At 39.9% G+C, this 17779-nt stretch overlaps 1 protein-coding gene across 1 annotated transcript in view; it reads right to left on the bottom strand.

Moving 5' to 3' along the window:
* LOC101949928 (sodium channel protein type 5 subunit alpha-like) overlaps positions 1–16838 on the bottom strand; it is a 101228-nt gene extending 84390 nt beyond the window's left edge. Inside the window, exons 1-4 of the mRNA XM_065582692.1 lie at positions 16666–16838; positions 4862–5156; positions 2999–3117; positions 879–995 (exon numbers count right to left, since the gene is read on the bottom strand). Coding sequence (XP_065438764.1) covers positions 879–995; positions 2999–3117; positions 4862–5104 — 479 coding nt within the window. The 5' untranslated portion in view covers positions 5105–5156; positions 16666–16838. The remainder of the gene's footprint in view (positions 1–878; positions 996–2998; positions 3118–4861; positions 5157–16665) is intronic.
* Between the last annotated feature and the right edge of the window lie 941 nt (positions 16839–17779).

Here is a 17779-nt window from a genome sequence, read left to right as displayed (position 1 = left end):
ATAATGACATTTTAGAAATAATACATTTGGGGTTCTTTTTCTTTGCCTTCTGTTGTTGAGGCCATTAGGGTTCACATTTTCAAGTTTTCCTCTACAACTAGGAGGGCTAGAATTGTACCTTTTTTTTTAAATCTGAGATTTTCAGGTTTTAACATGACTCCAGGAGCTAGGGCTTTAAGACAAATACTAAATATTGTGATATTTAGTGAAAGTGATAACATTGCAAGAACTGGCAATGTAGAAGACAGAGTTCCCACAAGCAAAAAGCATCTGACAGAATATTTTACTAGAGCAAATAGTGCACAACTCAACATCACTGAAAGAAAATTAAAAAGACAAAGGATCACATTTTAAAATCCTTATTCAATATTGACATTGGTGGGAGACTTGTCTGGATAAGCAATGAGTAAAAACTGAGGAAGGACTTCAGGGCTTAGAGCAATGAAAGGTGGAAGAAAGATAAACAATAAAAGAAATTTAGCACTTTTTTTTCTCTTTCATGGCTCAGATCCTGCTCTCCAATGAGTTACTCTGGATTTACAATGGAGCAAATGAAAATAGATGATGGCCCTATTTCCACAAAGTAATAATCCTGAAGTTCTAACCGAAGCAAAAATCCTACTGACTCCAATATGGGGTGGAGGGATAGCTCAGTGGTTTGAGCATTTGCCGGGGTTGTGAGTTCGATCCTTGAGGGGGGCATTTAGGGAACTGAGGTAAAAATCTGTCTGGGGATTGGACTAGATGACCTCCTGAGGCCCTTTCCAACCCTGATATTCTATGATTCTATGACATTACCTTGTGAGAGGACTACAAGATTAGGCTAATTGATTAGAACTAGAGAATTAGGAAAAATAAATTCCTACAGAAATACTTACTCAACATAGATGTTCCATTCAGGAGCTGCAGGTGACTTAGGCTTCCGAGGAGAATCAAATATAGCCATGAAGACACAATTGGTTAAAATAGTGCACATAATAAACATAGTGAACCATGTAAGTAACAGGAGTTAAGGTAAAGAACATTATTGTATACTCAGAAAATATCACTAATACACAAAGTGTTTTAACAGTTGTGGATTTAATATTTTATTCAAATTCTATGACATGCTTAATTTTATTTTGATGTTATTCATTTTAATTAATGTCACTTCATAATACACTATTATTAACATTATTTATAATACAGTCGCATCTAAGCAACAAAGATTGGGACTTCGTTGCACTAGGCATTGCATGTAAAACTTAATAAAAAACAGATCCTGCCTCAAAGGGCTCCGTGTCTAAATAGAAAAGAATGACAATGAGTGGGGAAAGGGATGTATTTTTATCCTCATTTTACAAATGAGAAACTGAAGTGCAAAGAGATAAAGACCCCAGATCCACAAAGGTATTTAGATTTCAATGGAAGTTAGGAGCCTAAGTAACTTTGTGGAACTGGGCCAAAATGACTTGCCCAGGGTGACACAGATAGTTGTGACAGGTGGGAATTGAATCCAGATGTCAATGTCCCAGGTCAGTGCCTTAGCCACAAGACCATCCTGCCTCACACAAAAACCATTTGTTCAAAAAGATACGTGTGGAAAATATATCACTGCTTGGCACTACTCTCCTTCTACCCTTCCTCTTCTCTCATATAATTTGTTATGCTCATTTTGTGGAGTCTCCATCTTAAATTGTATTATAAGCTCTCTAGGGCAGGAACCAGGACTTTGTATGTGTCTGTACTGCATCTGGCTGGTGCCCTTGGGCACTAATGCAATAAAAGTAAAGGTAATAACAATGACTTCCTCATGAAACTCTGAGGCATGTATTGCATTATGCCCTTTTTACAGATGAAGAAACAGAGCGGTTAAGTCACTCATCCAAGATCACAAAGAAAGAGCCAGGAACATAATCCAGGGAACTGATCCTGATATCACTGACACTGATTTTATAGTATAGTAACTATGGGTGTAAGCCTGAAAGCGGTGCCAGTGGTTTGCACTCCCACATACACAGGATCTACAAAAGCACTGAGCACAGCTCAGTGGCATCACTGGTGCAGATCCCCTCTTGCAACTGGCGCAGAAAGCTAAGCAGATACAGTCACCACATCACAGATGTGATCCATGTGCACCCAGCTCTGGAGGAGTGTGCAGAGGGCAGAAGAGGTGGGACTCCACACTCCCTGTGGACATGCAATTCAGGAAGCAGGGTTGCATGCAGAAGATCTTCCCTCCTCAAATTCCTCTATGCCTACCAGTTGCAAGTTTAGGAGCCATCCTTTCAGACAGGGACCTCCAGAGACCCAACAGCTGCACCAAAAGCACCATGGGCCTGAACATGGACAGCCCTGCTGGAGAAGGGGCATGTCTGAACTAGGCTTGCCAGCCCATGCGACCACACTTCAGCATGGTGGAGAGGTGATCCTAGACAAAAATCTCCCTCCCTGTACTGTTGCAGAGCCATATGCAGCACCTCTCCATCAGAGCCTGTCCCCTGCTACTAAGATGGACTTTGGATTACAGAACGTACTTCACCTCAGGGTGCTCATAACACCTTTGCAGGGCTCCATGTGATTGGTGGCACTCTGAGATCCGTACAGTGGCAGGATCATGCCCTCTCTTGGGTCTAAGTATCACTGTGGTACTCCAGTGTAACTTCACAGTGTAAAACTGATGAAACACTCTAGTGAACCAAGCACATTGACTTTAATGACATTACTCCCAACTTACACAGGTGTAGTGAGATCAGAATTGGGCCCTCGGTTACCTGGTTTCCAAGGCCATCCTTCCTCTGTACAGATCTATCCCTGTACTTTCCAGTTTCATATACTAATAATAGTCATTTCTAAAATCATTCAAAATTATCCGTGAGCTATCCGGAGCACATGTATTATTGTTTTATAAAAAGGCTAGAGCTAGCATATGGTCCAAAATATAATAAGCACAGTATGACACCCATTATCTTGTATTATTATTAAAAAATAGAATGAGTAAAGCCAACTGAAAGGATATTTGTGTACCAAAATTTTAATCACTGCTCTTCTGATCGGATGAAAAGGGCTAAGTATACACAAGGCATGTGTGGCAGTAAATCGGAAGATTGTTTTTCCTTTGTTCAGTACCATAAATGTCTTTAAAGAAAACAAAACATGAGAGATAATATGAAATATATTAAACTTTTACAGAAATTGAATTGAGGATGTTAATGGTTTGTATTTGTGGCCAGAGCTGCAGATTATAGGTAAAAGTTTGATGTCTGGACTTGCACTTTGTTTAAACGGAAAGACTTTTTTTTGGTAATTCTGGTCTATTCCTTTTGATTTATTATATATTTATACCACACAATTTTCAATGAATCAATAAGAAATATTGTGTACTATGGAGAACACATTACATGTCCTTTTTTTCCCAAGGAAAATTTAGGCTATTAATTAATCAGTTGGAAGTTCTCAGTAGGAAACTTCCTTCTTTAGCCCTGATCTCAAAAAGAATTTGCAAAGAAGTCATTTTACTCATGTCAGTATTCCCATTAACGTAAATGGGACAACTCATGTGAGAGTCAATTTACATACATCTGTAAGCATTTGCAGGATCAGGGCCTTTATTTACTGAACCACTTTCTCAGAATTCACTAATATCGACATTACAACTAGTCCAGAATTTTTCAATAAAAGTTTTTCATCAAAAAATACTGATTTGTCAGACCTGAAACTTTTCCCACAAAATGCTGACATTTTAACTGGGAAGGTTTCTCAGGTCCAGGGTAGAATTTCTGAAAAACCAGGGACCCTGGAATTTCCGCTAAAAACTGGAAAAGGGGAGTGTCCTAACAACTGGGATATACAGTCAGTCCTTCTTCTTCCCTTTCTCAATTTCTCTAGTTGGAGCTCTTCCACTTTGAATAAATAATTATATATTCTTTGGACCAGAGAGAGAGCGACTCTATTGCTCAGTTGTTTTGGAACTCACCTGGGCATATGGGAGACCTGGGTTTAAGTCCCTGTGCCAATGAATATTGAATTATTTATACAAGATGTAACAACTGCAACAGGAAAGACTTGGAAAAACCCATCCCATTAGCCTGGGGAATAGGGCTTGAATCAGAGTGTGGGAGACATGGGTTCAAGTCTCAGAATCTCAGGTATATTTTAAAGACTAAAATATATTCTATAGAAAACATTGTTGAAGAACTGGTGGTTCTGTAAATATATATATATATATATATATATATATATATATATTCTGTATTTCCTTATTAAAATTTGTAACATAGGAAATAGACTGTATTAAGTGATTCTGACTGTCAGCAGCCTTTAGAGAGAGGCTACATGTAATGTAGTGTCTTTGATCAGCCTACACATAGGTCTAGTAGGCTGGAAGATACTTTAGATAAACCAATAACTCTGTTTTCTGTCATCATGTAGTAACAGATTTTTATATTGTGTCCAATGTTATATTCAGTGTGGGTGAAATTCATCTTTGTGGAGAGGGCTAACATACACCACCAAAGTCCCACTTGAGCCCTATTTGGATAGCTTAAGCAGAAAGTAAGTGGTGCATATGCCTCGTGCTGATTAATTTCATTCTGTTTGATTAGTAGATTGTACAGTTAAGGTTTTATTACATTATCACTTAGTACTCCAAGTATGTTAGGTACCTATTTTATTATAACCTGATTTAATACAGCTGTCTTAATATAATCATTCAATGGAAGCACTGCCAAATTTAGCTTTCTGACCCCGAAACCAGAAAAGGCTCTTTACTAATAACTGGTCAAGGAGGCATAAAAATCATAGCCCTCAGCATAAGCATTTCTTCTCTGCACATCTTAATAAAGCAAAGTTTAAAACAACAAACTTTTTGGATGGCTCTAACCTTGTGGTCACTGTAGTAAGGGTCAAGATCCTCCAGTGGTTCCCCAATGAGCTCCTGAGGGGGATTTCCATAGAGAGCAGGCAGTTTCTGGAAAGCCTTCAAGTCAAGCTGGGGCCGAGGTTTCTCTTCAGGCTTCTGACCTACGCATTCCTTCTTGGCAGCGATTCGCTTCTCAATAGCAGCCAAGGATTCACGCGTGAACTTGCAGAAATTGTTAGAACATGGTAGTGAGAAGTCAGCCATCTTTTCATCCTTTTCCTCCTGTTACAGATTGTATCCCTAGTAGTGAAAACAGCTAACAAGAGGTATCAACGTAAGTGACTACCAAAAACCTGGCAAATACAACCAACCACAGTTAGCTTTGCAGTTGTCTTATAACTGCACCTGCTTTGGTAGCTGTCAATCTCCTAGGCAAACAAAACAAAACAACCACAACAGACCAGAACATGCATTACTTATTAAATGAGATGTCTTATGTGACAAAGTCAGGCTGGACAGCTGTAAGAGAGTGGTGGATGTCAGATATTTTAGCCTTTTTCCATGTAAACTAACAAGAGTTTATCTCGGGTCAATCGGGGGTTTCTGGAGACCAATTAAGGGCTGCCCGAGACCTTTACAAACCCCTCTTCTGGTGAAAGAGGAGGGGACGCAAGCTGCTGCAGGTTAATGGCAGAGGGAGATAGGCTTCTCCAGAGTGAGAGGCTGCTCTCCTCCCTGTTTAGGGGACAGACTGGCACACCAGAGCCAATAACAAGACAGCATCCTCCCCCAAAGTGGGGGGTAGGAAAAGATATCCCTTTTATTTTGTGTTGTGAATTTGTTTCTTTTGTTTGATAGAAGAGTACTCCTTGGACCTTGAAAATATAGCTAGATAAATCCGGCATGAGAAAACAAACACTCTGCGAAGTCGGGGTGATTTACTCCAGCACCCCCCTCCCATTGCAAGAGGAGGAAGTGCTAAGCCCAGCAAGATGGAGGAGGTGCCCTGCCACATTTGTTTCTTTCTCTTCATTAATTCCATCAAAGAGTAGCAAATTTGCTTTCTTGAAAAAGGAGATAACAGATTCCTTCCTTGAAGCCTGGAAGTTCCCCCTTGCTGTCGCCTCCCTCCAATCAATAAGATTCCCCCTTGCCCCCAAATGGATGGACAGCAGGGGTCCACCATTCTATGAACTAAGTGTTGGAACCCAACTGCCAAACTCCAACTGCCATGGAACCAGTTGCTACCAGTGTTCTATCTCCATCTCCTGTAAAAGGGGCATACAAAGCAAAAACGTAAAAGCATCTTAAGCTGCTGGCCAAGAATAGGAGCCCTGCTGGATGGCTGCTTCTTGGAGCAGCTAGTCCTGGAACCCTCAAGGGGAGAGGCAATTCTTGATTTAGTCCTAAGTGGCGCACAGAATCAGGTCCAAGAGGTGAATATAGCTGAACCATTTGGTCATCGTGACCATAATGTAATTTAATTTAACATCCTTGTAGGAAGAAAAATACCAAAGAACCCCATCACAGTAGCATTTAACTTCAAAAAGGGGAATGTGATGGGGTGTTCACACCACATTAGACTGGAAAGTGTTAATGAGGATGAGAAGAGCCAATTAAGTAGATGGGCTACATCTGAGGGGAATTAGGTGGCCTAAGTAACCCCTGATTGAAAATGGAGCCCAGCTGAAAAGGAACAGGAGGGGCTAGTATAAAGCCAGGAAGATGACAGCAAAAAAGGGCTACAGTGAGCAAGGCTGCAGTCACTCTCTAGGCATTAGATAGAGAAAGGAGGAAACCTACTGGAGGAGAGTAGAAACCCCAGGGATCCAAGCCCTGAAGAAAGCGTTTACCCAGAAGGTGGTGGGGTGGAAGCCTGAGAGAGGGTGTAGGAAAAGATTCAAGCGAACAGCAGCGAAGTGGGACATTGCGGACCTGGGCCAATGATTAGAGGATCCCTGGGCTGGAAACCAGAGTAGGGGGTTGGCCTAGGTTACCCTCCCAGCGACTGGGAAAGTGGCACAGTTAGGGCAGTCGACATGAAGACTGCCTGGGATGGTTTATCCTGTGGGATTTTGTCACCAAAGGAAGGGGAAAACATAATGATCTGGCCAGAGGGCCAAGACATGAAGAAGGAACAGCTGAATCACAAAAAGGGAACACTGTATGTCCAGAGAATGAGAAGGGATGCAGTCTGAGCAGTGGGAAGAAGGGGGCATATCAGACATGAGGGCAGCTAATCTCCAGACATGGCTGTAACATTGCACCCCATAATGCTTTATAGAAATATGCTTATGAGTGTAAATATGACATAACTGGAATATGTTTTATGCTAGATATGCCATGTAACATATCTCTGCAAAGATTATGATCTACTGGATATACTCATCCTATTTGTATGCATGTATCATTTTTGTATTAGAAGTTATGAATATTGGTTATGTACCTGTTTGATTTTAAGTAGCCTCAGTGAAGCATTTGGTCAGCTTCTTGAGAAAAGCCTACTCTCAGTAAGTGCCCAATCAAGAAACACTTAAGCTGACAATCAACTTCGAGAGATGCCAATCCACATCTCAGCTTTCCAGGGAATGTGGCACCAGCCTGTAAGAAACTGAGTCATGCATGGCCATGGGACTTGCCCATGTGACTCCAAAACTCCATCTTGGAGCTGGATCCTGCATAGGAGAGGGGAAGAGGTTTCCACCCACAAGAGAGCGAGAGTATATAAGCCCCTGGGGAAACCCCTCCACGTTGCCCTCAGCTTTCTCAAGAGAGCCTCTCCACCCCAAAGGATGCCTGAAAGAAACTGGAACAAAGGACAGTAACTACAGGGATGTGAGTGATTGCTAGACCCAGACTAGAAGGAGGCTAGTCTGTCAAAGAAGCTTAATGGAACATCTTTGAGGGTGATTTATACCTGCATTTAGTTTTCTTACTGTATTAGACTTAGACTTGCATGTTTTATTTTATTTTGTTTGTTAATTTACTTTGTTCTGTCTGTTATTACTTGAAACCACTTAAATCCTACTTTTTTATTTAATAAAATCAGTTTTTACTTATTAATTAACCCAGAGTAAGTATTAATACCTGGGGGGAGGGGCAAACAGCTGTGCATCTCTCTCTATCAGTGTTACATAAGGCAAACAATTTATGAGTTTATGAGTTTAAGCATTAATTTGGGAAAACACCACAACTAGGGTTCATAAATACAAACCATGAGCAAAAGACCCACCCCCAAGTAAGTTGGGGCATCCTTTTCCCCTCAGGGTCTTAAGTCAAGCAACCCAAAAGTCCCTTTAATGTGCCCATCTCTTCTCTGTATCTCACTCATAGTTGCTGTCCTTGGCCAGTTCAGTCCCAGAGTTCAGAGGTTCATCCACAGAGTTTACCCCCCACCCTGTATGGAAGGCGGGGGGTGGGGGGGTAAGGAAGCACCCTACACACTGCACTGCTCGGGCACACCTCTGGCCCTCTCCACCAGCCGCCCTGCTAGCCGCTTGCCACACCTCTCCGCCAGCTGCCCTGCAAGCCACTTGCCATGCCTCTCTGCCAGCCACCCTGCTAGCCCCTTGCCACACCTCTCCACCAGCCGTCTTGCTAGCCACTTGCTGCACCTCTCCACCAGCTGCTCACTCACCACGATGTCATCAGCTCCCCCCCCCACACACACACACACTCTTAACTCAGCTCTCAGTGATTTCAGCTGTTAGTGGGGGAACCTCACTGCTGGTGCACATTGGGCAGTCTCTTGCAATAGAGACACTGTCCCAAAGTTGGGCTAATACTTAGGCCTAGGTATCAGTGATTTCAGCTCTGCAGCGTGTAACAAGACTCTCAATTGAGTCTATATTAACTCTTTTCTTATACCATGGAGAGAGGAAGGGTCAAATGGTGTCTAGGACCCTTAAACAGGGCCCACACCACCAAGTACAAGTACCTGTCCCCACCCTCTCTCAACCCATTAGGTTTTGGAACCCATGTCCCCTGCCTAGCAAGTGCTGCTATGTTGAGAGTGAGTCCCTCCATTGGGGTATGCCAGGTACAGTTCTGCTGCCCTCGGTTCACACAAGAAGGATAACAACCCTTTATTATTCCTGCCCCAATAACAAGGAGACTGGGAATCCAGCACCAGCCATAAGTGATCATTTGGGCAAGCAGTCCCATCATGTTGAGCACCTAGGCAGGGTGGGTGTGTCCATGCAAGCCAGATCAGCTTCTGAAGTCTTTTTCCACAGCTCACCACTAGACGTCAGGGGAGAGCTCATCCAGCCTCTGCTTATACACATATTTTATGGCTTTTTGCTTAATTAGGTTATGTGAGCAAAGAATCAATCGATCTACTATACACAGAAGGAATTTTTTTGACAGTACCTAAGTGATTTAGGAGCCTAATTCCCGGGTTTTTAAAGGGACTTAGGCACCTAGGAACCTAATTGCCATTGACTTTAAATTATTCTTGGGCTCCTAAATATCTAAATTATATCTGAAAATGGGACTTAGGTGCTTTCAAAAATTTTACCCACAATGACTGCACATATTTTAAGCTCAGAGAAGTATAGAAATATTTGGAGGAATGTGATTCAAGTCATATGAAATGTATGAAATGGACAGAAGGGAGTTTTGTACTCCTACAGTTTACTGTATCTCCAGACTGGTCAACATGTTAATGAGGGAGAAAGGTAGTTTTCTTACCTGCTTATTACTTTTCTTAACCCTTGCTGTAGGCTTGCATTCTGGCTCACAGGAATATGGGAACAATTAAAAAGAGCTTTTACTCAGAAGACATGACAAAACATATTGTAGCAAAATGAGAAGTAGTCAAGACTTGCCACTTGCCTTACTGTTATTAAGTGTAAGGTGGCAATATTCACCAAGACACTCCTCATGGTGTTGCCAGATTGCTTTGGTGAAGAAACTTCAGAGGCTAGGAGGGCGGAATGCAGAATAATGCTCATGGTCATTCTTAACTTCCCATTTCTTCTTTTCAATGTCTTTGAATTTTGACTGAGTTGTGCTCTAAAACTGGAGCCTGTAACACCAGGCTAGGAAGAGGAGACTGCTCAGAGTGAGTCACAATACCAAAAACAAAACAAAACAAAAAACAAAACAAAAAAAGGCAAAAATAATGAATTCTGGGAAGTAAAATTTGTTTGGTAGTTGATATAGCTTTTTACTAGTAGAAAGGGATGTGTTTTGTGCTTTTGACCCCAGTTTAGGAAAACACTTGAGTACATGCTTCAATACATCCCTATTCTGGAAAACATGTCCTTCTGTGCTTTCCTGAATCAGGGCCACTATATCTTTGCAATATTTCATTCTTTGCAACTTTATATTACATATATGTGATTTTGAAATCAGTGCAGCTCAAAATATTGTAGTGCAATTAAAATGAAACCTGCTCTAATGTATTAAAGTCCAAACAAATATTTGTTTTTTGTTGTTTGGAATCATTCAGATGTTGTGGTATTGATAATGAGAGCTGTGAATGATGGATGAAATGATACCATTTCTGTGCAGTGCACAGAGGGAATACAATAATTGCTTTGCTGTGCTATCTGCCAAATGTTACACGGGTGCTCATCAGCAAAAATGCTTCCGTAGAAGTCTACCAGCCTCAAAAACTCAAGATATTAAAATAATCATTTAAAACGCTTCCTCCCCTGACCTCACCATTCATGTTGTTTTGTTGAAGACTTTGTTACAGATTTCTCTCTTCTCCTGCATCAAAAAAAATCCTTCAAAATATAAAATTTCTTCAAATTTAAATGAAATGTTCCTTGTTTATTCAAAACTCTTCAATAATATCCCATGAAGTCATTTATGTTACCTAAAAGGTGCACTCGTGATTATTTTTGCATTTGTATCCAATCAAGGCTAGATTTAGCAATGTCATCCTCTCCTGAGGATTATTAGTAGCCAGTGCCAAAGTTACTCTAATATATAGGCAGGAACTGGGGTGGAGCCTGGCTGGCCCAAATTTGGCGGCAGGGTACACAAGTCACTCTAGAATCCCTTCTGATGGTGACTTTACCAAGCACTCCTTGGCCAGAGCTGGGATTCAGAGCCAGAGTGTATTTTCTGGTCCAAATATTTGTGCAAATGTCTTGACCAGTGGACAATGGTTAGGTGTTACACAGGAAATAAAGGCTTGATCCTGCTGTCACAGATGTCAATGGCAAAATTCCCATTGACTTAAATGGGAACAGAAGTATTTCTAAAATACACTTCAACCACAGAGAGTTGTGAAGTACCTAAACTTTTGCTAATTAAAGTTTATCGTTATATAACATATAGGATTAAAAAAAAATGTTCCTTCTTTATTCAGAAATCTTCAATAGTATCCCATGAAGTCATTTATGTTACCTAAAAAGTGTACTTGTGGTTATTTTTGAATTTGTATTGGATCAAGGCTAGATTTAGCAATTTGACCATCAGTGGATTAAATTGTTAATCCAAGGCCATTAAGAGATTCCCCCCACCCGATGTTATGGAGGCAACAACCGCACATAGAAAATATTATGGCCTTTCATGGAATACTTTGGGGGTATTTAAAATGAAGAGTTTTCTTGTTGGAGACAGTTTCAAGTCCTGAACGCTCAAGCTGAGATCAAGAGTCAAAATAATGAACAAACAACCAAATATATGATTGATGAGCTGAGATTTTAGCTTTTTGATATACTTTTTGTAAATTATTACCTATCAAATGATTACCCAAATGTGTACTTAAACTATTACAGTAAAGGTGTTTTCCTCCCAATTTTTCTTTTTCAGGGATGTTACTTCTGATGTATAAACTAAATTATTGTAGAAGAGATTTTCTCTCTCTTTTTCTTGTAGTGACTATGGTCTGAATTCTGTCTGCCATTGAATCAGTGGAAGTACATCCATTTAACAGAGGTCAGAACTGTGGTTTGAGACCCATTAGGCTGATTCCAGGGTGAGGGAGAGGGACAGGGTAGATAATTAGTGTTAGTGACCAATTTTGCCACTAGTAAATTACATTTCTTAATTCTTGGGTAATTTTCTCCTGACCCTTTTCAACTTTTCTTCTGATCAGTTAAGGACTTTTGTATAATACGTTCATATGTTATATTGTAAGTAACTGGAATTAAATGTTGTTTAAAGATTTGAAGTGAAAATCCTAGCCCCACTGAAGTCCATTTTAGTTTTATCACTGACTTCAATGGGACCAGGATTTCACTCTTGTTTTCTCCTAGACATATTGATTTTATCCAGCCCATGGAGAAAACCAACTGCAAAGGTGGCTGCTCTAAGTTGCATTGGCTGCCTAGGCCCCAAGGGGCCATTCTAGCAGCCAGGATAGCTGGGGATCACCCTAGTCATGCCCTTTGCTCTAGCTTCAGGAGAGTCACTATGGTAGGTCTAAGCCATCTGACAGGAATTTTTTTGGACCTGGGTAAGACAGCATTGGGGCTGGTAGAACAGTTCAAAGCTGCTGCAGATCAGGCCTTTTGTTTTATCAAATGTGTTGTTATATTCCATGAACTCTGATCATTTTAAATGAACATATCAAACAGACATTATGATATTGGTGAATTTTAAGAAGACATATTTTGTACTCCCGTTTCTTAAAAAATGAAAGTTGAATGCAAAAACATTTTATAATAATTTGAAAGGTATAAAGTAAGATGAAAAAACAAAGAAACTAAGAGTTGAAAATATCATACTCACCTCATTTTGCCTATTTGTAGCAGTTTACAAGAAGCTTGCTTCTGATCTTATTTGTACTAAAGTATAAATCCAGTGTAACTCTATTGTATTCTCTATGGATTTACTCTGGATTTACACTAGTGTGCTTTTTTATGTGTGAAAAATTTCTCACTGTCCTTAGCCCTGATGCTACTCTGTGCAAAGGGAGGTACCCATTGCATATTGGCTTAATATCAGGAAAGTGAAAAGGTGGTTTAAAGCCACCTTTGCATCACCATCCCATCACCATCATGATAATTAGAGGATTGGGCCAAAAGAAATCTGATGAGGTTCAACAAGGACAAGTGCAGAGTCCTGCACTTAGGATGGAAGAATCCCATGCACTGCTACAGACTAGGGACCGAATGGCTAGGCAGCAATTCTGCAGAAAAGGACCTACGGGTTACAGTGGATGAGAAGCTGGATATGAGTCAACAGTGTGTCCTTGTTGCCAAGAAGGTTAACAGCATTTTGGGCTGTATAAGTAGGGGCATTGTCAGCAGATTGAGGGACGTGATAATTCCCCTCTATTCGACACTGGTGAGGCCTCATCTGGAGTAGTGTGTCCAGTTTTGGACCCCACACTACAAGAAGGATGTGGAATAATTGGAAAGAGTCCAGTGGAGGGCAACAAAAATTATTAGGGGACTGGAGCACATGACTTATGAGGAGAGGCTGAGGGAACTGGGGTTATTTAGTCTGCAGAAGAGAAGAATGAGGGGGGATTTGATAGCTGCTTTCAACTACCTGAAAGAAGTTTCCAAAGAGGATGGATCTAGACTGTTCTCAGAGGTAGCAGATGACAGAACAAGGAGTAATGGTCTCAAGTTGCAGTGGGGGAGGTTTAGGTTGGATATTAGGAAAAACTTTTTCACTAGGAGGGTGGTGAAGCACTGGAATGGGTTACCTAGGGAGGTGGTGGAATCTCCTTCCTTAGATGTTTTTAAGGACAGGTTTGACAAAGCCCTGGTTGGGATGATTTTGTTGGGGATTTAGTTTGAGCATGGGGTTGGACTAGATGAGGTCTCCTGAGGTCCCTTGGACTCCTGAGGTCCCTTCCAACCCTGATATTCTAGGATTCTATGATCCCCCTTCCGAGCTGAGCTCTGCCAAGCACTCCTTGGATGTTCAGAATCTTTCAGATATAACCACTTGAAGTGACACCACAGTGGTTCAAAGAATATTCCATTGAAGGCACTGGATGAGTAAGAGGGTTGGGAATAGTATTTGGAACATTTTGGATCTAGCAAAGCAGTTTTAATACAGTCCTGGTTAGGAGTGACTAAAAGTTATTACCACCTGATGGTTGTTCAGTGCCTTATTTGAAATTCATTGGTGGTCTGAGTCCAATTCCAAGTGGACTGCTGCCTAAATCACAAAGACACCATCACAACTGGGACCACTGTTGATGGTCTTAGCAGAGAGACTAAGGACTAAATGTGTATGGAAGCAAATTACACTCTTGCTACTAGCTGTGCTCCCTTTGAGACGGGTTTCAAGAACACTGGCAGGTTGGTATGAGGATGCTTAAACCTCCAATGCCTCAATGCCTATGCTGTAATTTTAATGAGGACAGGACTTCAGTCTCTGGCACTCTCAATTATTTAATCACACAATTATTATTTTTCATTGTTTAAGGATACACAAATCCTTTGGACTAGACAAAGTGGTTAAAATCATAAATTGCAGAAGACAGTGAGGAGCAATCTTTGCAATATTAAAGGCCACACTGGCAAATGACCAGAAACCTTAGGGATGCAGTAAATTTGCATATGCATTTATTTACTTTAATTTTGTTTCAGTCTGAACAAAATAGGATAAATATTATCAAGCTAAAATGTAACCATCTTTCTAGCTTAATTAGAAAATCACAAACTGCTCCTAAGATTTTTCCTAAAAATTCTGATTCAATTTATAAGCAGTATATTTAGACAGAATAGTGTATTTAAAATTATAACTAAGATAAATATGAATGTATGTATGTTTCTAGCCCAAAAATTAGCAACATTGTAAATTAGAAGCTGGTTATATTTCTACTGTCTATTTAGAAGTTTTGGTTAAAACTAATAAAACTGGATAAAAATCCCACTGAAACAAAAATTTAAGATGAGTTTTTTTTTAATAAGATACATACTGAAAATACCACAAATTTGTCACTTTTGAAATGCAGAAAGTTGCTTGCAGATGGTCTCTTCCTACATAGAAAAGGAGTTCACACCCAGAGTACAATGTTTAGGAGTAACAAACTTTATGTATAACTTAAAGGAAAACATTTTTCTCACTGCCAACAAAATCTTAATTGTTATTTCTAAAAATGATTCATACATTTCTTAGGATAAATGTAAAAAGTAAAAACCTCAATAAAACATGAGAAAATTTTAAGCATATAGGAGTTCAATGCCTTGGTCTCAAATAAATAATCTTAGCATTAACTTTCGACACTTATCAAAGGATTATTGAAAATCATCCAAAGGCTGAAAATTTTGACCTCCAAATCTAAAAAAAAAAAATCACAACTTGTATCAAATTCTAGCCTAAAAGTATTTATTCACAGAAAGAAGCTAAAATTCAGGCCTGGTCTACATGGGGGGAGGAGGGGATCGATCTAAGATACGCAACTTCAGCTACAAGAATAGCATAGCTGAAGTCAACGTATCTTAGATCAACTTAGAATCACTTACTTCAGGTTCTCGCGGCGCGGGATCGACGGCCGCCGCTCCCCCGTCTACTTTGTTTCTGCCTCTCGCTGAGCTGGAGTTCAGCAGTCGACGGGAGAGCAATCGGGGATCGATTTATCGCGTCTACTACACGTGATAAACTGATCTCCGATAGAGCGATCGCTACCTGCCGATCCTGCGGGTAGTGTAAACGTACCCTCATATGCACAGAATGCAGCTCTGAAGGTCCCATTTTGCATTAAAGTAATCTGAAAAGGCTATCTAGACAATAAAAGTTCCCAGTTTGCCATAATCTGCATCTTCACCTGCCCTGTTTATCCTAGCAAGAAGCCAAGATAAAAAAAAATAAGCATTTTAACTCATAAAATAGTTTCTGTTCAAATCCTACAATTTCAAAAGAAAATTCAACAGTACTAAACACTTAAACCTACAAAACAAGCTACTGGAATACATACCAGGACCATGGACTGAGCTTCAAAAACGCTCAGAGCTGGGTACATCTACAGGTTTACTTGTGAGGGTTGACAAAGTCTCTGTATGGCTTCTATTTCATTTTATACCATCTTTCCAGAGATTTACCCCAAATGCAATCTTTAGGACCTTTCACCGTCCTAACTGGTCAAAACAAACAGACCTCTGACTGCCATTTAGGTGTCTTTAAAAAGTTTATCTTCATTTCCCCCAGCCAAATGCCCATCAAATATTTAATCTCAGACACTTTTCCACTGGCTACATCATTCTTTAATTTATTTTCCCACCAACTCTCTCTCATTGGAGTCATTGCCCTGGTCTTGATAAAACCATGATCACCAAATATCATCTTCCAAGTTTCCTACTGAATTATTTTGGTTTCAGATACAAAACAGAGACCTGATTAAGCCTCTGATTAAAAAAAAACACTTTAAAAGGAGATCTATTGTTTTCTTGTTTTCAGAATATAAAGGTTAATCACAGTCAGCATGTGGTGTTCTTAAATAAAATAAACATTTTCACTTTCTGATAAAATAATGAGGTATTAAACTTTACTTTATTGAAATAATTCCAGATTCTAGGGGACTTTTTGGTTTTGAAGAAAAAAATTATAACTAAACAATCTTATCTCTGGCATCTCAACATCAAAGCAGATCAAATTTTACTGAACCATATACTCTGTCTTTTAAATGTTATTTGACCCTATCTGAAATCATAGGGATAGAATATACTAAAATTGGAGTGAGAGAAACTCCATTTCACTTCTCAGAGAAATAAACATTCACATTTTCTTTAACTCCTGCCCAATTTTAATGTTCTGTTCAAACCACTCACCTAGACGAAAGGGTTTGCTTAGCTTCTTGAATGTCTTTTAAGCAGGTAATACGTCACTGAAGCAAGTAAAAGTTCCCAACAATATTCCTATTCCCAAGAAGAAAAAGAATTCATTAAGTACATAAAACTTACATTTTTTCCCACTCCTTCTAAAGAAAGGCTCCAGAATTCATTTCATTAATTCAAAGAGAAACAAGTTTCAGGCCCGTTATCTCCCAAGGGTTAGAAAATTCTCCTCCATGTATCACCATCTGTATCTCCCCCTTAAGCAATTTCTCTCCACCCTGGCTAGGCTCTTACTCCAGAGACAGTGTTATTTGTATGTGGGGTGTGTATATGGAGGGAAGGGAGGGAATGAAGGAGGAGTATGTGTTTGTTTAGATGTGAAAGTAACTAATGTGATTTTATAAGATCTCATGGGAAAGGCTGTAACTCGAGTAAGCAAAGAATGGGGGAGGCTCCTAGCTGAGTATTCCTTTACAATTTTATTCTATTGCTGCAGAAATAAGAGTATCTTTGACAAAAAAACATTGTTTGCACTGAATCTGAACAAAGCAGATAGGAAATACAAAGGCAAAATCTGTTTTACAACCTCTTCTCTTCATGTAGTGGATTCTCCTCCCTGTCTGTATTGCAAAAACTTTCACTGTAAATACTTCCATATTATTTGAATATTTTTCCATCTCCTTCCACTAGCAAAATAGTGCAAAATATATATGGTGCTGAGTCTGAGAACTATATTGAAAGGATAAGGTTAAAATTAGAGAGGAAGAAAAGAAAGAAAGGATGTTAATGGAAAAATAGGTATAGCTTTTGCAGTCGTGAAAGATTGCAATCCACCTTCACTAATATGTTTTTGATATTCAAGTTTTTGATCCCAAAAGTTGTTAACAAATTCTAATTTTGAGGGCAAAACTTTGTAGCAAATTCAGAATGAATGTTAGAAAGCACAGATTAATCAGCTGAAACCATAAAGTGTGTATGGCAGTGGTGGAGGGCTTCTCCTGCTCATGAAGTCTTGCCAGTTCTCCAGTGACTGAATACAGCTGTTGAATAAGACTGGAGAAAGAATTGATCTTGTGGGCCTCTACAAGTAAGGGAGTCTGGTGGGGGAGGTATTGTTTCCTATAACTACCCTGTGGAAATGTCCTTCCAGGAAGTATTTAAGCTATTTTTGTGCATTCCTTTGGGCTTCAACATTCCCCTCTCCTGTAATCAGCCAGGATGAATGCTGTGTAGAAGTTCA

The sequence above is a fragment of the Chrysemys picta genome, chromosome 2, assembly GCF_011386835.1.
Source record: "Chrysemys picta bellii isolate R12L10 chromosome 2, ASM1138683v2, whole genome shotgun sequence".
Taxonomy (NCBI): Eukaryota; Metazoa; Chordata; order Testudines; family Emydidae; genus Chrysemys; species Chrysemys picta.
This window is presented reverse-complemented; position numbering and strand designations above follow the sequence as displayed.